The sequence below is a fragment of the Triticum aestivum genome, chromosome 1B (genome assembly GCF_018294505.1).
Source record: "Triticum aestivum cultivar Chinese Spring chromosome 1B, IWGSC CS RefSeq v2.1, whole genome shotgun sequence".
NCBI classification, from domain to species: domain Eukaryota; kingdom Viridiplantae; phylum Streptophyta; class Magnoliopsida; order Poales; family Poaceae; genus Triticum; species Triticum aestivum.
The window spans coordinates 452,566,292-452,588,645 of record NC_057795.1 but is presented as its reverse complement, the minus strand read 5'-3'; the positions used below and the strand labels follow the sequence as shown (position 1 = coordinate 452,588,645).

At 43.6% G+C, this 22,354-nt stretch overlaps 1 protein-coding gene across 1 annotated transcript; it reads right to left on the bottom strand.

The window, feature by feature from the left end:
* Nucleotides 1–1,050: 1,050 nt before the first annotated feature.
* Nucleotides 1,051–2,382, bottom strand: LOC123092564 (uncharacterized). The gene is made up of 2 exons (XM_044514366.1): nucleotides 1,910–2,382; nucleotides 1,051–1,823 (listed from the first exon to the last, which is right to left on the bottom strand). Exons 1-2 carry the CDS (start codon nucleotides 2,270–2,272, stop codon nucleotides 1,371–1,373), a joined length of 816 nt encoding a protein of 271 aa, XP_044370301.1. The 5' UTR covers nucleotides 2,273–2,382; the 3' UTR covers nucleotides 1,051–1,370.
* Nucleotides 2,383–22,354: the final 19,972 nt, after the last annotated feature.

The following is a 22,354-nucleotide window of genomic DNA, read 5'->3' as shown; positions in this document are numbered from 1 at the left end:
TTGGTCTTGTTTAAAATGCAAGGGTACGATTAGTGTGGCTCATAAGGAGACCTTTATACTGTCTCCAAAAATGAGGAGACCTTTAGCCAGCATACTTGGATTTGTTGGAGCCAATATCGTGTTATGAACAATTTCATTCTTCAGACCTTTAAGCTCCTACCAATCGCAAGGGTACTCTGATTTATCCAAACTGCCATCATGAGTAAATTTGTAGTAGTACAAACTTGTACATGGTGTACCCTATGGTTTGGAAGCCATATGTGGGCTGGTTCTGAAGCCCGCACATTTTTCCTGCAACTGCAACTGCAAGAGAAGCCTTGATGGTGGAAAAACATCAGGTTGGTGAATCGCACTGCTGACCGTCGAGGCCTAGCCAGCCATGTGGATTTGCTACTAATCATCGAGCAATTTCTACATGCAGATTTTGACAGAGGAAAGAAGGTGTTAAGCTGATGCCCCCCTTGGACCTAAACTCACGAGGAAGTCGACGCAGGTGCCACCGCCAGAAGATCACGTTAATCTCAACGTCGATGGCTCTTTCCAGGCGGCTGATGGCACAGTGGACACTGGTAATCTGGTATGATAGTGCGTGATCACCATGGTGGTGGCCTGGCGGTCTTACAGCTGTGTGCTGTGACCCTTAGTACGACCAGTGCAGATGACCCTTAAACTGATACCTCTGAGGCAGTCTCGATGATTCAGTCCGTGGATGTTGACCTCTCGTATTATGCATCCCGGGTGGCAGAGATAAAGGTGTTGCTCAATGGAGAGAGAGGGATATTAGCGTTAGGAAAACTCCTAGAAATCAAAACTTGGGTAGCCATATCATTGCTACTGTTCTTAGGCTACAGGATCGCACTGCCTGCTGGCTCGGCAATTACCCGCTGGATCTAACTCACGCGGAACGCATCCTCCTCCACGTTTGATTAATATCAAGGTTTCATCAACCTTGAGGGGAGGGGGAGTTCAATGCATAAACATTAGGTCTAACGTAATCTTGTTCCACTTTGCACTAGGTAGCATCATCATGTTTTGAGCACTGTTGTTTGAACGCTTGGTGGATGCTATTTTGGTTTTCAGGTATGCAGAATCAAATTTGGTTCAGTTCAATACATAATATGTTCCAGGGAAAGATGGCAACAGGAACAGAGATACAGACTCATACCGACTACCAGGTACTACTACCAACGATGGCGTCCATTTCGGGGCCGAACAAGATTAGACTTAGACACGAAACATGGAAAGACAAAGACAGTAACTGAATGAAGCAACGCAAAGGCGCAAAATACCCTCACCAATCGTCGAGCAGGGCAGGCATGGCACATGGATACATCGAAACAGAAGCGCAGGAGTGCAGTGCAGGCCGCGACCTAGTCGATGATTATGAAGGCAGTTTCCCCCTCGCTGCCCCAGAGCGACGTGGCCCCGGTCGCCTGAGGCGCCGCCGTCGCGCTCTGCTCGCTGCCCGGGGCCGACGTGGCCCCGGTACCCTGAGGCGCCGCCTTCGGTTTCTCCTCGCCGTTGCAGAAGCCGGACGACTTCGTCACGCGGTCCAGGAACTCGTTCAGCCGCGGGTCCTGGACTGGCGAGTCCTGCACCGCCTTCGCGTTCTCCTCGCCGTCGCGGAAGCCGAACGACCTCGTCACGCGGTCCAGGAACTCGCTCAGCGCCGGGTCCTGGACCGGCGAGTCCCGCACGCAGCAGACCTCGTCGACGCCGACCTCGTCCAAGCCGCCGCGGAGCGGCCCGTCCGTCCACCGCACCGTGAAGCGGCACGCGCACCGCTCCTCGCCGCCCACGGTGACGTGAGCCGCTCTTTTCACCTGCATATTTGGTCGGCGCTTGTTGATAAAGCATAACATACATGCGTGATGAAGGAAGTGAGGACGGCGCAGCGCGAAGGGCTTACGGAATCGAGGACGGCGTCGTAGTACTTGCGCTCGCTGTCGGGCATGGCGCGGAGGACGCAGAGCGGCTGGCCGCGGCGGAGGTCGCCGCAGCGGGCGTCCTCGAGGGGCGGGCTCGCCGGGCGGAACCTGGCGCGGAGCACGGCCACGTCGCGCGGGGAGGCGAGGTAGGCCGCGTTTGGCTCGTGCCACTCGTCGAACTCCTCGAGGAATTCCTCGAACATGACGCGCAGCGAGTCGCCCTGCAGCGCCATGCGCGCGGCGTACCACGCGCCGTCCTTTGCGCGGTACTCCAGGCGGGGAGGCGGCCGGCGCGGCGGGGCAGGGGCAGGGGCAGGGACCTTCCGCTTTCGCGGCGCCGGCATTGCCGCGGTACGGTGGGAGTGGCGGCGCTTGGGGTGGTTGGAGCACGGGGAGGGATTCCCGATGTTTTCTAGATCGTCAAGCGTCTCGACCTTTTATTACTCACTCCATTCCTCATACTCCTGTATTTGTGGTCGTAAGTACTAGTAGCATACTCTAAAATTGTACTTCCTCTGTTTCTTTATATAAGGGGTATTTATTTTTTATATAATATCAGAATGTAAGGTTCATTTCTTCTAATTCCTCATAATTCCTTTGTTAGCCCTTAAAAGAAACATCTCTCATGATTGTGTATACCTCTCCTTGTAGCAAAAGATGAAAAATATCTCTCTGTCGATTGTATGTATCTCATACTTTTCTCGACTAAATGATTGACTTGCTACTAACCAATAAATTTACCGAGGGTAATTTCGTCTTAACATGTCTATAATTATGTGCCTTGGTCACCGTGTAGAAAAAATACACCTTACATAAAGGAATGGAGGAAGTATAAGGTATATAATTTTTGGTAAGTGATTAAGGCACATAATTATAGACAATTTAGGACGAAATTATCCTTGTCTAATTCATTCATTATTGGCAACTAAATGTCTAAATCATTTAGGCTAGGAAATAGAGAGATGCATGCAATCAGAAGAGATATAATTTCTTTATTTTCTAGAGATAAATGCAATCATGTGAGAGATACTTTTTTTCTAGAAGGCCAAGAATAAAATTACGATAAATTAGAACAAATGCATCTCACATTACGAAATTTTATCAAAAAAGAAAACAAATACATCTAATAAAAAAATCATGGAAATATAAAAAATTGCCTCAATTATTTGAATTGGATGGAGTATCATACTATGCTCCCTCCATTCCTTTGGCTTTATGTAAGGTGTATCGTTTTGATCACGATGAACAGTGCATATAATTATACATAATTTAGGACAAAATTAACCTTGGCTAAATCATTAATTAGCGGCAAGTAAATCATTCAGGTTAGTGAAGGAAAAAATACACACAATCGAGAGATATACTTTCCTTACATGCAGTCGGGAGAGATACTTTCCCTTTTCTTCCCACCACCTCTTTGTCCAACTTTCCTTGTATAATAATCAATAACCTTAATTACTTATCTTCCGAATCAATTCCATTTTAATTTACTTACCAAACTTTTGATCAAAATATAAGGCAAATCACGGGCAGAATTTGATGACATTTATTTAAAAAATCGTATACATGCAGATAAATCACTTCCAATCAAAATATAAGGTAAATCACATACATAATTTGATTATCATTTATTTACACAATCCTATTATGTGCAAGTAAATCACAAGGTAACATACTAGAATATCTATATCCCGTTGCAACGCACGGGCATTGTTCTAGTTACTAGAAGAACGCCCGTGCGTTGCAACGGGGCCACATTAACTTTAAGAGTTCAATATTACGACATTGGCGACTTTTTTTACCATCAAATCTTCACACACACACAGAACCACACTCTCCCTCCCTCTTCCTCACTCTCTATCCCCGTCTCCCTCTCGCTCTAACACACACACATATCCATCTTATTGGGTACAGGACCATAATCCATCTATTTCACACATACACGCTAGTGCATAACAATATGGATTATGTGTATTATATTTGCCACCAGAATTGAGGGAATTAATTTCATGTAAATCGACCAGCCACAACCCCAAGAATACGCGGACGAGGTGGTTCGGGTCGGCGTCGGCGCCGTCCAGCGCGGGCCACGGGCCCGCTTCCAAGTGCACGTGCAATGCACGACTTCACAAATATTATAATCAGATATGAGAAATCACATGCATAGAAAAGACATTCTGATAGCAATCCAAATACCATACTCAATTGAATACCTAACCTGGACAATACTCTTATTTCTATGCGCCAGAAAAAAATGGAATAGCAAAGCTAAGTATGCCTACATACGCTCAGATTATATATAAGAATCTTGGGTGAACAATTGCAACAAAGCACTAAGCAGCGATAAATTTAAATAAAAAATCCATTAACTATGCAGGCAGCAGGCTTGTTACAACATAGAGAGATAGAAAAATGTCACCTCCAATAATGTAGCGCAAAGGAGTGGAACGAAGCATGAATGAGCGGTTGCCTGTTCTTCTCCATGTACATGGATAGCAGTAGAGGCCAAGTATATAAGTACTTGACCGAACTCCACTCTTCGTGTACGGAGAGCCATGTCACATTCTCGCCGCTGCAGCATGGGAGGACGGCTGGTTCACGTGACCCTCCAGCTGGGGGATCCATGGTGGCTGACCGTCGAGCTCGAGGCAGAGAAGTTGAGGGCAGTAGTGGCGAGATCCATGCCAGCCAACCGGGCGAAGAGGAGGTCGTCGGGGAGGGACACATCGGCAAGATCCGGTCACCACGCGACCTGAAGAGCAACAGTGATCTCCACAAGCTGTAGGCCGACGGCGTGCTCCATACCCTGCGATGGGGTGACCATGGCGGTGGCCACAGCTCCTCATGCTCGCCTCGATCTCGGCGACACATCCTGAGTGTAGGAGGCAGCAACGACCTCGACGAAATCATGGCCTCCATCCCGGAACGCAATCATGTCGCTCTAAATAAATGGATTCAATCATGTGACTCTAATTACTTCGGATTGTTATGTGCACACTAAGCGGGGTGCAGTTAGGAAAAAAATATTTTCTAATTAAAGTGATCGAGTGATTTAAGGTAAGGTTAATTAATTTAGATTTGATTTTTAGTGATTGTTAGTAAAGTATGATGCGTCTTTAAAATCTTTTATTTGTTTCCTTAAAATCTATTATTTGTTTCCTAAAGAAATTTGCAATAATGGAAGGTATCGGTTGATTTGGATAAGTTAGTAAATTTAGATCCGTGATTGCGTGCACGTTTGGAAAGTGCTGATTTGCAAGGAAAGAGCTGAGGGGTAAATAAACGGGTGAATAAGAAACCAACATCGAAAAAAATCTACGACGGTTAACCTACGAAAAAAAACCAGACGAAAGTGATGGGACGAAAAAAACCTGGAAGCGAGACTACCAACTGCTCCATTAGGAGTAGAGATTATTACTACTTAAAAAGAGCGTAAGGTCCCGTTTCACCTTTCTTCCCACCCCCTTCATCTAATCATCCATGTATAATAATCAATCGCCTTAGTTTACTTACTTTTGAACCAATTTCACGTTAATTTATCTAATAAACTTCTGATCAAAATATAAGGTAAATCATGGGCAGAATTTAATGAACATTTATTTTAAAAATTGTATGCTATGGGCAGGAAAATCACTTCTAATCAAAATATAAGATCAATCATGGATAGAATATAATGAACATTTATTTACCCAGTCGCATATTATGCTTAGGTAAATCACAAACTAACGTGCTATAATATTTATATCTAGTTGCAACGCACGAGCATTGTTCTACTTAAAAATAGCACCTTACATTATGGAATTTTATCAAAAGGTAAATACACCTTATATAAAAGAACGAAGATAGTAAGACAGAGGAAATAGCCTTTTGCATTGGTCCAAGCAATCTCTCTCCTGCATCGAAATTAAATCAATCAAAAACAGAAAATACAAAGAGAATACATATATGGGATGGTGTTTGAGCTCTCAGATTTTTATATGCGCGTACTATATATATAGGGAAAATCTATCCTACCACCCAGAGGTAGTTACCTCACATATCTCATATACTATCATAAGGTATTATATATACTACTTTATCATTATAAATACTATTCATGCCTGTTCATTATCGTATGTTTTATAAAAAGCCCCTTGGTGTTCTTTTAAATAACCCGGGATACAATATTAAGTCCCTCTCCTTTCTCTTTATCTGCTGGGCTTCCGCCCAACTTCTGTAGCCACTATTGCACGCACCTGGGCGCTGGTTAGTAATCCACGTTCAGCTGCAGTAGGTCCAATTAACTCTGTTTTCAGCTTGTTTAGGTCCCTGGTCTTTATTATTTACAGAGAATATGTTGAAATGATCATGTTATAACTTTGCAACTGTCACTCGTATTAAAATAATTTATATATGTAATTTGACCACAAAAATGCTTAGTTTCCAGCCATGCTATTAGTCGTTCATGTTAACTAATATAAAACTCTTTTCAGGGCATAACCTTAATTAACCTAATTAATTATTATGAAATATTAAATGTTTTCTATCTCATTTAAATTGGCTACATATGTTAAATAAAGTATGTTAAAAGGGCATGCAGTGCACTTTTTTTCTTACAGACTAAGGAGTAGTGAATATATATGTGTGTTTTTACCCCCATTTAAATTTGCTAGATATGTTAAATAAAATATGTTAGGAGGGCCTGCATTGCATCTTTTTTTCTCCAAACTAAGGAGTAGCGAAAACTATTTGTGCTTTGTGGGATTGGAACTCATGACTCCAAAGGCCCCAACCAGTTGACCTAGCATGTGCTACTGCTAAAAAATAGGTTCATTGCTTAGTTAAAAAATCTCACCTCAACTCTTTGCATGAGAATACATCAATTTCTATACATTTGTAAATTGTGTGGAATTCGGGAAGCCACTCAAGAACCAAGGAACAGAGAGAGCGAAGGAATTAAATGGATTTGACTAGCATTGCTGATTGGCTCTAAATAAATAAAATTGTTGGATTTACATGGATGGTTGCGTCAATATATGTTAAGCGGGTTTGTTAGTAAGACTATATTCAGGATTGTTGTTATGAGAGGGACCCGGTTATTAATGAATAAATCCTTTCGGAGTCCACCAATCTTGCGTTTATAATCCATTCTAAGACTTTGTGAGATAACCAGAACGTAGGAGGGAGTAGATTTCAACCTCAGGGTGTGTATCAATGCTGTTGTCAGGTGGCATCGTCCAGATGTTGTCAGGTCGCATTGATATTAGTTTTGGTGGACATGTCAATTACTTCTTCTGTTGCAACGCACATACATACGTACTAGCTATACTACAAATTATAGTAAAACTGCGTCAATTAATTTGAGTCGTATGGAGTATTATACTAGCAAAGCCCGCGCGGCGGCACGCCGCGCCCCGTTGATGCATCATGGTGAAACGTGCTACATGGTAGTAATGTTGGGTTGCCCTTTTCTTTTATTGACGGATTCAGACTTAAGACAAAAACCATATGGTGGGCCAAAGGCAAGTAATATAATGTATGGAAGCAAAATTTAAAACATAGATTTAATCATCTCATTATCAATATATTTTTACAAAGTGGGAAGTACACATTGCGAATAGAAGATCGAACATGTTGTAGTCATTCATAGATTATTCTAGTGTGGCCTCGAGCAGCATTTGGGTTGTGATAAAGTGATACAGAGCTATTGCGGTTAATGCACATAATTTTGTGGTGGTTTGGCACCGGTGTATGAGATAATTGAATATTTAGTTTTTTTTGGGTGTCGAGGATACATGTGCAATAGTATGATGTCCAAAAAATGGTTGCATATTTTGCTAAGACCTTTCTCTCTCTTGTGTATATTCATTTTGCTGAGTATTTATTTACTGGTGGGCCGTGTTGAACTACCATTGCTTGGTGTGGACACATTCATGTGTTGAAATCAGGATTATGTGATTGCTTCAAGTATATGATAAATATGACTGTTACTTATAATGTTAAAGTATGTGTGATCTATTCTATGACCGGCACGCAAAAATTATGTTTATGGTGACCGAAAGGATTATGTGCATGATTTTTTGATTATTTAGTTCGTTCTGGAAGTAATTTGTTTGTCTATTTGTGTAAGTAAATATACTTTAGTTGTATATGGTCTTTTCTATTACATTTCTGTTGTAATACATTGTGCCTCTTTATACATGTGAGATAGGGAAAATTGTGAATTGCAACAACTTGGACATGGAACATAAACCAACCAAAAAGTAGTTTGACATACAACAAATACAACTTATTCATTGGACGATTGGGCATGTGTCTAGGGGTACACGTATTTATTTGAACTCATCTTTTTTTTGCTCATAACCTAAATGCTACTCCCTCTATCCCATAATGTAAGACGTTTTTTAAACTATGTTAGCTTGCAAAAGTGTCTTATATTATGGGACAAAGTAGTATTAGGTAAGTAGTAAAAAAAAACGATTGGAAAGTAGACAATTAGCACAAGCATGTGGTCACATCATGTGACACGGTCGCTTACCCACTGCATGATATACCTGATAAAACAGAAAATCCCTAAAAAAAAGATAAAACAAGAACTACCACCTGATAGAACGTGTTGTTGACCCGGAATCCAAATCACAATGAAAATGCAACACACACACACACACCACACGCGTACACAGCCCGTCCCCCCACAAACTGAAATGTCCTCCATCGATTAAGCAGTTGAAGAATGTAAAAAATCTCTAGAAACAAAAAAAACACGCCTTATTTGTGCATTATGTTGAATACTTCTATGTGGTGAGAAGAAAATCTATGTGTTGGTTTTGTTGCTTTTTTTATATGGGCAGACACCAAATTATTGTTTTTCATTTCATTCAAAGTACAAATGGTACATCTATATATCCATTGATTTATGTTTTTTTAACTTCTCGTATTTTCGTGGGAGTTAATCTATACAAAATGCTTACCGATAAGCCATTGTTGCCATACTTACAATTGGTTGAGAATAATAAAAAAATGCCATACCCCTAGATAAATCTATATATGTTATGTTTAATTGTCGACTATGAAGTAGAAACTCAATTGCATTTTTTTGGGGGGAAACAAAAACTCAATTACCTTTTTATCCAGGAAACAAAAATTCAATAGCCTTGAACATAGCAAATTAAGAGGGGACAAATAATCAATGCAAACAGTAATTTAACAAACCATTATGGATTTCCCTGGCATCATGCTCTCGTCCTTTGGAAGTTCAACATCTCCACTTAAGTTACAACCTGTAAATAAAATAGATCTAGTGGAAATAAAAGGAAGATCTGAAATAAAAATGAGGAGTCACTTCAGTCAAACCATTTTATTTTGAATTAGGCTAACCTGCATCACTCAATCAAACACTGAAATATGAAATACTGCACTGATCGATTCCTCGTTCAATTGATGTCAAACATGGACAATCAAAATTCTAACAACTCACATATGAGACATGCGGGGCCCACGACGATGGCGAGGACATCGGAAACGGCGGCGGGACAACGCACCACCGTGACCTCGACTCCGGCATCGACAAGGTTGAACCGTAGAAGCAGTCCATGAACGTGCTCTCCCACTGCTTCTTGAAGAGGTCGTCGAAGGGCCCGACGCGATCCTCTGCGGCGCGTGGCTCCTCGGCGAACACAGCGTGCGGCCTGTCCTGGCAGTAGTGCACGACCTGGGCGCCGTGCGGGGAGGCGGAAGGGGGTGCGGTCTAGGCCGCCGACCACGGCACAGTCGTGGGCGACCAAAAAGAAGCAGCAGACAGTCTTGTCTCGCTGGGAGCTACCGGGCGCTCGTCAACGTCCACTGCTGCGGGGCTGCACGTCACCACGTCCATCTCGTCTGAGTGCTCCAGCTACGGCAGGTTCTCCTTGTCTGAGGCCGAGTCGTCCAACCAGCCTTGCATGCACCCCACTTGCACAACCGTGCACGAAGGGCCACCCGTGCCCGTGCCTTAGAAGAAGACCAAGAAGCAGGTGGAAGCCTCCTTTCCGCAAGCCAGCCTCCCCCGGTGCGCGGCTCGCAAGATTCCTCAACACCATTTTCGCCATCAAGCGCACGCCGTACGCGCGATCATCGGTCTCATCGTACTTGTGGTCCTGCCTGAGCAAGATGCACCATTGACGACGCACCATACCGTGCGGTTCATCGACAATGACCGAGAGACGCCGGTAACGGTGCTGGGGCAGACCTATGGACGGTGCCGGCGCAGGAGGCGTCCTCCCGCTGGACTGGGGCTTGGGGCCGAAATGCAGCAGCAACGACGGGAGCTTCGAGGTGTCCTCGAGCAGTGGCGCCAGGCCGTTCTGGGCATGTAGATGACTACTGTGGCCGACGTACGCTGCCGCTGGGAAGGAGAGAGCATGTTCTTATATATAGGCTTGTGCGGCGCTGGCGGTGTGCTTCGATTTTGCCGGGCCTTCTAGAGACGACGACCAGACACGCGGAGAGGGTCGAGAGGATAGATGCAAACAAATGATCGCAGCGCAACGACAACAAAGAACAACAAAAGTCAGTCCACACATGCACGAAGCCACGCAGAAGGATGCACGCAGCCTGCCGCACGACAGAGCCCACGCAAGCAGATCAACGGGACAGCACATCCTGCATGCCCCCTGCCTGCCCCACATGCAACCAAAATTGCTAAACCAACCAAAAGAACAACCACACCAGTTCAAAAAATTTGAATCAAATAAGTGAATCTACAAAGCAATTCTACACCGCCAGGTATCAAAATAATACCACGTGCCGCATGCAAGATTCACCATGGGTCTTTTTCATACAAATGGCTAAATCTCACGGCGAAAACCTTGCCTGGAATAGAGGCTTGGGTATTATGAGATAGGAAATAGCTTTTTGCATTGGTCCAAGCAATCTCTTCTCTCCTACATCAAAAGAAAATAAATCAAAAACTGAAAATACAGAGAATACATACATGGATAGCGTTTTGGCTTTGGGATGCATATAGTTGTATCTTACATTTTTATCATTCGTCTGCCCTCTGCCTACGTAGCCTACATCCTCATTTCAGGTTTACTAGTAAAACCACATTATTTAAGCCAATAAATGATTATTCAATTGATAGCAACTTTCTTGTTTCCTTTACTCGGCGCAAGCGGCGGCGACTACAGATCAAATCACTTTTGGCTCTGTCGACTAGCTCGTGCATTCTCCTCCTCTATGTATATTGGAATTGTGCGGAATATTTGTATAAAGTAAGTGACAATTGGACTTGGGTTCAAATTGTGTGTAGACATGATAAGATCGTGTCCTAATAAGACACTTGTATCCCGTGCCTCTAATATAATATAGGAGTAGACACGCAATGTAACCTATACCGATATAATAGCACAACCACGCAGGGGGGACCGGCGGCTGGTGTGTGGTATTATACCGGTATCATGTGGAGGAGGGCCCATAGCCAGCCTCGGGGATGTGGTTACACTGGTGAACCTCGTTAATGATCTTGGTATTGTGTGATACGTCTCCAACATATCTATAATTCATGAAGTATTCATGCCATGTTTACAACAATTATATATGATTTGAATGGAACTAACCCAGACTGACGCTTTTTTCAACAGAATTACCGTGGTGTTTTATTAGAAGTAAAAATTCTCCAAATGCAACGAAACTTACGATTTTTTGGACAAAATAGGCACTCGAAGCTTCGTGGAAGGACCAGAAGGCGAAGGAGGTGGCCACTACCCACCAGGGCACGCCCACGGGGGCTGGTGGTGCCCTGGTGCCTAGTGGGCCCATCTTAGCGTGAGACCTACACCAAAAAATCCTATAAATAGAAAAGCCACCAGAAATAACCCTAGAACTTTGACTCCGCCGCCGTACGCCTTTGTACCTTTGAAATACCATCTGGAGCCCTGTTCCAGCATCCTGCTAGAGGGGGAAATCATCACCCGAGGCCATATTCATCATCCCGGCGGCCACCATGATGAGGAGGAAGTAGTTCACCCTCAGAGATGAGGGTATGTACTAGTAGCCATGTGTTTGATCTCTCTTTCTCTCGTGTTCTTAATTTGGCACGATCTTGATGTACCGCGAGAATTGTCAATAGAGTTGGATCATATGGTGTTTTCCCTCTCTATCTTGTTGTGATGAATTGAGTTTTTACCTTTAAGGTTTTGATACGTCTCCAACGTATCTATAATTTTTGATTGTTCCATGCAATTATATTATCCGTTTTGGATGTTTATGGGCTTTACTTTACACTTTTATATCATTTTTGGGACCAACCTACTAACCAGAGGCCCAACGCGAATTGCTGTTTTTTTGCCCATTTCAGTGTTTCGAAAAAAAGGAATATCAAATGGAGTCCAGACGGAATGAAACCTTCGGGACCGATCTTTTTGGAACAAACGCAATCCAGGAAACTTGGAGTGGACGTCAAGAAGCAAACAAGGCGGCCACGAGGGTGCCCGATGCGCCCTACGGGGGTGGGCGCGCCCCCCACCCTCGTGGGCCCCTCAAGCGTCAACCGACCTACTTCTTCCTCCTATATATATCCACGTACCCCGAAAACATCCAGGAGCACCATGAAAAACTATTTCCACCACCACAACCTTCTGTATCCGCGAGATCCCATCTTGGAGCCTTTGTCGGTGCTCCGCCGGAGGGGGAATCGACCACAGAGGGCCTCTACATCATCTCCAACGCCTCTCTGATGAGTTGTGAGTAGTTTACCACATACCTTCGGGTCCATAGTTATTAGCTAGATGGCTTCTTCTCTCTCTTTGAATTTCAGTACAAAGTTCTCCTTGATCTTCTTGGAGATCTATTCGATGTAACTCTTTTTGCGGTGTGTTTGTCAAGATCCGATGAATTGTGGGTTTATGATCAAGTTTATCTATGAGAAATATTTGAATCTTCTCTGAATTCTTTTATGTATGATTGGTTATCTTTGCAAGTCTCTTCGAATTATCAGTTTGGCTTGGCCTACTAGATTGATCTTTCTTGCAATGGGAGAAGTGCTTAGCTTTGGGTTCAATCTTGCGGTGTCCTTTCCCAGTGACAACAGGGGCAGCAAGGCACGTATTGTATTGTTGCCATCGAGGATAAAAAGATAAGGTTTATATCATATTGCTTGAGTTTATCCCTCTACATCATGTCATCTTTCTTAATGCGTTACTCTGTTCTTATGAACTTAATACTCTAGATGCAGGCAGGAGTCGGTCGATGTGTGGGTAATAGTAGTAGATGCAGGCAGGAGTCGGTCTACTTGTCATGGACGTGATGCCTATATACATGATCATGCCTAGATAATCTCATAACTATGCACTTTTCTATCAATTGCTTGATAGTAATTTGTTCACCCACCGTAATACTTATGCTATCTTGAGAGAAGCCACTAGTGAAACCTATGCCCCCGGGTCTATCTTTTATCATATAAGCTTTCCATCTACTTTTATTTGCATATTTTATTTTCCAAGCTATATCATAAAAATACCAAAAATATTTATCTTATCTTATTATCTCTATCAGATCTCACTTTCGCAAGTTACCGTGAAGGGATTGACAACCCCTTTATCACGTTGGTTGTGAGGTTCTTGTTTGTTTGTGTAGGTGCGTGGGACTTTTGAGGAGCCTCCTACTGGATTGATACCTTGGTTCTCAAAAACCGAGGGAAATACTTACGCTACTTTGCTGCATCACCCTTTCCTCTTCAAGGAAAAAACCAACGCATGTTCAAGAGGTAGCAAGAAGGATTTTTAGCGCCGTTGCCGGGGAGGTCTTTGCTCAAGTCAAGACATACCAAGTACCTATCACAAACTCATCTCCCTCGCATTACATTATTTGCCATTTGCCTCTCGTTTTCCTCTCCCCGACTTCGCCCTTGCCATTTTATTTGCTCTCTCTTTTCCGTTCGCCTCTTTTTCGCTTGCCTCTTGTGTGCTCGTGTGTTAGATCGTTTACCTCGTCATCATGGCTAGTCCTCATATCCTTGTTATTACCCTCGAGCATGAAGTTCTCAATTTTAAACAAAGGGGGAGAGAATCTAAAAGATGCTTGGCATATAATTTGTAATGCTCAAAATAGATCTACTAGGAAGCTCTCTACTTCCGTTCTTCTTCAAAAAATTTATGTAGGCATTACCCCTTGGAATAGATGTATTCTTGATACCATTACCGGAAGGAATTTCTTGAGTAGCCATACTTTTGATGCTTATAATGCTATGTTAGATTTGTTTGGCCCACCACCTCTTTTGGTTAATGGAACTGTTTTAAATTTGGACCTTGTGATGCAAAGGCTTGAAATTATTGAAAATAAAGTTGCCATTGTTGAGTTGATCGAAAATTTGGATAAAAAGATTCATAACCAAATTACCCAATATGGATCTAGGGTTGGAGTTACGACTTTGAATTTTTTTAAAGAGAAAGAACCTATAGTTAATGAAAGAATAGATCTAGATTCTATGAGAATCGGTACACTTGAGGATATTATTAACAACTTAGGGTCGGCCTTTTCATCCGTGAAAAATACTCTAACTCCTCCTACCAAAACTGCCAAATTTATTTATGTTCCTAAAAATAAGGGTGAATCTTCTAGTAAGGAAAATGCAGATCTCAAATCAATAAGTGTTCACCCCAATTGTCTCTCTATCATAAAGGACCCTTTTGCTTCGAATGAATTTCTTGATTTCTTGCCTAGGAGTTTAATCATTAAGAAAGAAACTCCTAAGGATTATAAGTTCTCTATTGAAGATTTGAATGCCAAAGATGGCAACACTTACATCTATTCTCGCTTTTATGCCTAGCTAGGGGCGTTAAACGATAGCGCTTGTTGGGAGGCAACCCAATTTTATTTTAGTTCCTTGCTTTTTTTTCTTCTGTTTAGTAATAAATATTTCATCTAGCTTCTGTTTAGATGTGGTTTTATGTTTTAATTAGTGTTTGTGCCAAGTAGAACCTATAGGATAACCTACGGTGGTAGTTAATTTGATTCTGCTGAAAGACAGAAACTTTCACGTGCACGAGAATAATTTTAATAAATCACAGAAACGTGATTTTGCGTTGATTCTTTTTGCTGTAGATCAATAGACAAAGTTCACAGGACTTCCTATTTTGTTATGAGTTTTAGAGTTCCAGAAGTATTCGAAAGTTACATATCGCTACAGACTGTTTTGTTTTTGACAGATTCTGTTTTTCGTGTGTTGTTTGCTTATTTTGATGCATCTATGGCTAGTATCAGGGGGTATGAACCATAGAGAAGTTGGAATACAGTAGGTTTAACACCAATATATATAAAGAATGAGTTCATTACAGTATCTTATGTGGTGGTTTTTCTTTCTTGCACTAACAGAGCTTATGAGTTTTCCTGTTGAGTTTTGTGTTGTGAAGTTTTCAATTTTTGGGTAAAGATTTGATGGACTATGGAATAAGGAGTGGCAAGAGCCTAAGCTTGGGGATGCCCATGGCACCCCAAGATATCCAAGGACAACCAAAAACCTAAGCTTGGGGATGCCCCGGAAGGCATCCCCTCTTTCGTCTTTGTTTATCGGTAACTTTACTTGGAGTTATATTTTTATTCACCACATGATATGTGTTTTGCTTGGAGCGTCTTGTATGATATGAGTCTTTGTTTTTTAGTTGCCACAATCGTCCTTGCTGTACACACCTTTTGGGGAAGACTCACATGATTTGGAATTTATTAGAATACTCTATGTGCTTCACTTATATCTTTTGAGCTAGATAGTTTTGCTCTAGTGCTTCACTTATACTTTTTAGAGCATGGCGGTGGCTTGATTTTGTAGAAATTGTTGATCTCTCATGCTTCACTTATATTATTTTGAGAGTCTTTTAGAGCAGCATGGTATTTTCTATGGTTATAAATTTGGTCGTAGAATGATGGGCATCCAGGTTGGGTATAATAAAAACTATCATAGGAAGTGGATTGGATGCTATGATCAATTTGATGCTTGATAATTGTTTTGAGATATAGAGGTGATGATATTAGAGTCATGCTAGTTGGGTAATTGTGAATTCAAAGAATACTTTTGTTGAAGTTGGCAAGTCCCGTAGCATGCACGTGTGGTAAAAGTTGTGTAACAAATTTATTGCATAGGGTGCTCTTTTGATTGCCTTCCCTTGTGTGGAGGTCGGGGGCGCGCGATGGTTAACTCCTACCAACCTCCCCCCTAGGAGCATGCATAGTAGTACTTTGCTTCGAGGGATAATAAAACGTTTGCAATAAGTATATGAGTTCTTTATGACTAATGTGAGTCCATGGATTATACACACTTTTACCTTTCCATCATTGCTAGCCTCTTCGGTACCGTGCATTGCCCTTTCTCACCTTGAGAGTTGGTGCAAACTTCGCCAGTGCATCCAAAGCCCGTGATACGATATGCTCTATCACACATAAACCTCCTTATATCTTCCTCAAAACAGCCACCATACCTACCTATTATTGCATTTCCATAGCAATTCCGAGATATATTGCCATGCAACTTTCCACCGTTCCGTTTATCATGACATGCATCATCATTGTCATATTGCCTTGCATGATCATGTAGTTGACATCGTATTTGTGGCAAAGCCACCATGCATAATTTTTATACATGTCACTCTTGATTCATTGCCCATCCCGGCACACCGCCGGAGGCATTCATATAGAGTCATATCTTGTTCTAGTTTTGAGTTGTAACTCATGAGTTGTAAATAAATAGAAATGTGATGAACATCATTATTAGAGCATTGTCCCCAAATAGAAAAAAGAAAGGCCAAAAAAAGAAGGAAAGGCCAAAGAAAAAAAAGAAAAAAAAGAAAGGCCCAAAAAAAGAAAGGCCCAAAAAAAGAAAAAAGAAAATAAAGGGGGGCAATGTTACTATCCTTTTCCACACTTGTGCTTCAAAGTAGCACCATGTTCTTCATATAGAAAGTCTCTTATGTTGTCACTTCCATATACTAGTGGGAATTTTTCATTATAGAACTTGGCTTGTATATTCCTACGATGGGCTTCCTCAAAATGCCCTAGGTCTTTGTGAGCAAGCAAGTTGGATGCACACCCACTTAGTTTCTTTTATTGAGCTTTCATACATTTATAGCTCTAGTGGATCCGTTGCATGGCAATCCCTACTCCTCATGTTGACATCGATTGATGGGCATCTCCATAGCCCTCTGATTAGCCTCGTCAATATGAGACTTTCTCCTTTTTGTCTTCTCCACACAACCTCCATCATCATATTCTATTCCACCCATAGTGCTATATCCATGGCTCACACTCATGTATTGTGTGAGAGTTGAAAAGAGCTGAAGCGCGTTAAAAAGTATGAACCAATTGCTTGGCTGAAATCGGGGTTGTTCTTGATGGGAGTATTTTATGTGATGAAAATGAAGCATAGCCTTACTATATGATTTTGTAGGGATGAACCTTCTAATGTCAAGTTATTTTGAGAAGACATGATTGCTTAGTTAGTATGCTTGAAGTATTACTATTTCTTATGTCAATATGAACTTTTATTTCGAATCATTTGGATCTAAACATTCATGCCACAATAAAGAAAATTATATTGAGAAATATGCTAGGTAGCATTCCACATCAAAAATTCTGTTTTTATCATTCTACTCGAGGACAAGCATGAATTAAGCTTGGGGATGCTTGATACGTCTCCAACGTATCTATAATTTTTGATTGTTCCATGCTATTATATTACCCGTTTTGGATGTTTATGGGCTTTACTTTACACTTATATATAATTTTTGGGCCTAACCTACTAACCGGAGGCCCAGCACGAATTGCTGTTTTTTTTGCCTATTTCAGTGTTTCGAAGAAAAGGAATATCAAATGGAGTCCAAACGTAATGAAACCTTCGGGAGCGATCTTTTTGGAACAAATGCAATCCAGGAGACTTGGAGTGGACGTCAATCAGCGAACAAGGTGGCCACGAGGGTGCCCGGCGCGCCCTAAGGGGGTGGGCATGCCCCCCACCCTCGTGGGCCCCTCGAACATCAACCGACCTACTTCTTCCTCCTATATATATCCACGTACCCCGAAAATATCCAGGAGCACCACGAAAACTATTTCCACCGCCGCAACCTTCTGTATCCGCGAGATCCCATCTTGGAGCCTTCGTCGGTGCTCCGCCGGAGGGGGAATCGACCATGGAGGGCCTCTACATCATCTCCAAGGCCTCTCCGATGAGTTGTGATTAGTTTACCATAGAACTTCGGGTCCATAGTTATTAGCTAGATGGCTTCTTCTCTCTCTTTGAATCTCAATACAAAGTTCTTCTCGATCTTCTTGGAGATCTATTCGATGTAACTCTTTTTGCGATGTGTTTGTCGAGGTCCAATGAATTGTGGGTTTATGATCAAGTTTATCTATGAGAAATATTTGAATCTTCTCTGAATTCTTTTATGTATGATTGGTTATCTTTGCAAGTCTCTTCGAATTATCAGTTTGGCTTGGCCTACTAGATTGATCTTTCTTACAATGGGAGAAGTGCTTAGCTTTGGGTTCAATCTTGCGGTGCCATTTCCTAGTGACAGCAGGGGCAGCAAGGCACGTATTGTATTGTTGTCATCGAGGATAAAAAGATGGGGTTTATATCATATTGCTTGATTTTATCCCTCTACATCATGTCATCTTTCTTAATGCGTTACTCTGTTCTTATGAACTTAATACTCTAGATGCAGGCAGGAGTCGGTCGATGTGTGGAGTAATAGTAGTAGATGCAGGCAGGAGTCGGTCTACTTGTCACGGACGTGATGCCTATATACATGATCATGCCTGATAATCTCATAACTATGCACTTTTCTATCAATTGCTCGACAGTAATTTGTTCACCCACCATAATACTTATGCTATCTTGAGAGAAGCCACTAGTGAAACCTATGGCCCCCGGGTCTATCTTTTATCATATAAGTTTTTCATCTACTTTTATTTGCATCTTTTATTTTCTAATCTATATCATAAAAATACAAAAACTATTTATCTTATCTTATTATCTCTATCACATCTCACTTTCGCAAGTTACCGTGAAGGGATTAACAACCCCTTTATCGCGTTGGTTGCGAGGTTCTTGTTTGTTTGTGTAGGTGCGTGGGACTTTTGAGGAGCCTCCTACTGGATTGATACCTTGGTTCTAAAAAACTGAGGGAAATACTTACGGTACTTTGCTGCATCACCCTTTCCTCTTCAAGGGAAAAACCAGCACATGCTCAAGAGGTAGCATGTTTCACTATTATCTTATAGAATACTTGTTGGATTTCAGAACACTTGATGTATGTCTTGCATATGAATACCGTGGTGACAGTGGGGTATTATATTGATTCACTTGATGTATGTTTTGGCACTCAACTTGTGGATTCCCGAGGTGACATTGCGGTAATCTATGCATAGGGGTTGATGCATGTTTTCTTCCTACTTTCTCCGGTATAAATCTTGGGGCACTCTTTGAAGTTCTTTGTGTTGGATTGAATATTATGAATCTGAAGTTGTTTGATGCGTATCATATAATATTTTGACTCACGGATACTTGTGGTAATATTGGAGTATCTAGGTGACATTAGAGTTGGTTGATGTGTATCATATGGTGTTATTTTAGTACGAATGAGGGAGTCCTGGACTAGGGGGTGTCCGGATAGCCGGACTATCATCATCGCCGGACTCCAAGACTATGAAGATACAAGATTGAAGACTTCGTCCCGTGTCCGGGGGCTTTCCTTGGCGTGGAAGGCAAGCTTGGCGATACGGATATGTAGATCTCCTACCATTGTAACCGACTCTGTGTAACCCTAGCCCTCTCCGGTGTCTATATAAACCGGATGGCTCTAGTCCATAGGACGGACAACAATCATACCATAGGCTAGCTTCTAGGGTTTAGCCTCCTTGATCTCGTGGTAGATCCACTCTTGTAACACACATCATCAATATTAATCAAGCAGGACGTAGGGTTTTACCTCCATCAAGAGGGCCCGAACCTGGGTAAAACATCGTGTCCCTTGTCTCCTGTTACCATCCACCTAGACGCACAGTTCAGGACCCCCTACCCGAGATCCGCCGGTTTTGACACCGACATTGGTGCTTTCATTGAGAGTTCCTCTATGTCGTCACCGATAGGCTCGATGGCTTATTCGATCATCATCAACGACGCAGTCCAGGGTGAGACCTTCCTCCCCGGATAGATCTTCGTATTCGGCGACTTCGCACTGCGGGCCAATTCGCTTGGCCAACTGGAGCAGATCGAAAGCTACGCCCCTGGCCGTCAGTTCAGATTTGGAAGTTTAAACTTCACGGCTGACATCCGCGGGGACTTAATCCTCGATGGATTCGAGCCACAGCCGAGCGTGCCGCACTGTCACGGCGAGCATGATTTAGCTCTGCAGCCGGACAGTACCCTGGAGGCCGCACTCAAACCCGCTCCGATCTTCAATTCGGAGCCGGCTGCGCAGGTCGAGGACGGATGGCTAGACACCGCCTCGGGGCCTGCAACCTCTACGGCGATAGAGCCGAACACCGACCTTGTCCCTCATGAAGCTCGTGACTCCGAGGTGCCGGACTCCTTGCCGGACTCTGAACCTCCCGCGCACCCTTCGATCGGATCTGATTGGGCGCCGATCATGGAGCTCGCCGCAGCGGACATCTTTCAACACTCGCCTTTCGGTGACATCTTGAGTTTGCTGAAGTATCTCTCGTTATCAGGAGAGCCCTGGCCGGACTGCGGTCAGGACGGTTGGGATGCGGACGATGAAGAAATTCAAAGCCCACCCACCACCCACTTGGTAGCCACTATCGACGATCTAACCGACATGCTAGACTACGACTCCGAAGACATCGACGGTATGGATGACGATGCCGGAGACGACCAAGAACCAGCGCCCACCGGGCACTAGAAAGCCACCTCATCATATGACATATACATGGTGGATATCCCAAAGGATGGGAATGGCGAAGGAACAGCGGAGGATGACCCCTCCAAGAAACAGCCCAAGCGCCGGCGTCAGCGGCTCCGCTCTAAATCCCGCCACAGCAAGAATGAAGATTCCGGCATCGGAGATAATAATACACCGAACAGTGCCGAAGACAACCCACTCCAGCAAGATCCAGCGTAGGAGGACGGAGACGCCAGCCCTCATAAGAGAGCGGCAGAAGAAGAGGTAGAGGATTATATGCCTCCCTCCGGAGACGAGGCAAGCCTCGACGACGATGAATTCGTCGTGCCTGAGGATCCCGTCGAACAAGAGCGTTTTAAACGCAGGCTTATGGCCACGGCGAACAGCCTCAAGAAAAAGCAGCAACAGCTTAGAGCTGATCAAGATCTACTAGCCGACAGATGGACTGAAGTCCTCGCGGCCGAAGAGCATGAGCTTGAACGCCCCTCCAAAAGCTAGCCTAAACGCAAACTGCTCCCCTGATTAGAGGAGGAGGCGTATGAACCCGCATCACCAAGAGACAATACGGCTGACCGACCACCCCGTGGTCGCGACAGAGAGGCCTCTAGGCCCTTCACTAGACCCGTACCCCGGCATCGCTCGAAAAGCACAAGGCCACAGGGGAACGCTCCGGACTTGCGAGATGTATTGGAGGATAGGGCAAGACAATCAAGATCGATCTATGGATCGCGTGGGCGCCCCATGATACATGACGACAACCGTCGCGCCGGACACAGTAAGTCCGGCCGGGCCGAACAAAATAGACAAAGCTCTTTCGAGCTCCGTCGTGATATCGCCCAGTACAGAGGCGCCGCACACCCACTATGCTTCACAGACGAAGTAATGGATCATCAAATCCCCGAAGGGTTTAAACCCGTGAATATTGAATCTTACGATGGCACAACAGACCCCGCGGTTTGGATCGAAGACTATCTCCTTCACATCCACATGTCCCACGGTGACGATCTTCACGCCATCAAATATCTCCCCCTCAAGCTTAAAGGACCAGCCCGGCATTGGCTTAACAGCTTGCCAGCAGAGTCAATTGGGAGTTGGGAAGACCTGGAAGCCACATTCCTCGATAACTTCCAAGGCACGTATGTGCGACCACCAGACGCTGATGACCTAAGCCACATAATTCAGCAGCCAGACGAATCAGCCAGACAATTCTGGACACGGTTCTTAACCAAGAAAAACCAAATCGTCGACTGTCCGGATGCGGAGGCCCTTGCAGCCTTCAAGCATAATATCCGCGACGAGTGGCTTGCCCGGCACCTGGGACAGGAAAAGCCGAAATCCATGGCAGCCCTCACATCACTCATGACCCGCTTCTGCGCGGGTGAGGACAGCTGGCTAGCACGCAGCAACAACCTCAGCAAAAATTCTGGCAGTACGGATATCAAGGACCGTAATGGCAGGTCGTGTTGTAACAAAAACAAATGCCGCATTAACGGCGACAATAGTGAGGATACGGCAGTCAATGCCGGATTCAGAGGCTCTAAACCCGGTCAGCGGAAAAAGCCA

Bases quoted from the DNA above. Each gene is read 5' to 3' on its own strand.
- LOC123092564 (XM_044514366.1), bottom strand. From the start codon at position 2,272: ATGCCGGCGCCGCGAAAGCGGAAGGTCCCTGCCCCTGCCCCTGCCCCG. The intron at 1,824-1,909 runs GTAAGCCCTTCG...CCAAATATGCAG, and splicing joins ACGACGCCGTCCTCGATTCC to GTGAAAAGAGCGGCTCACGT.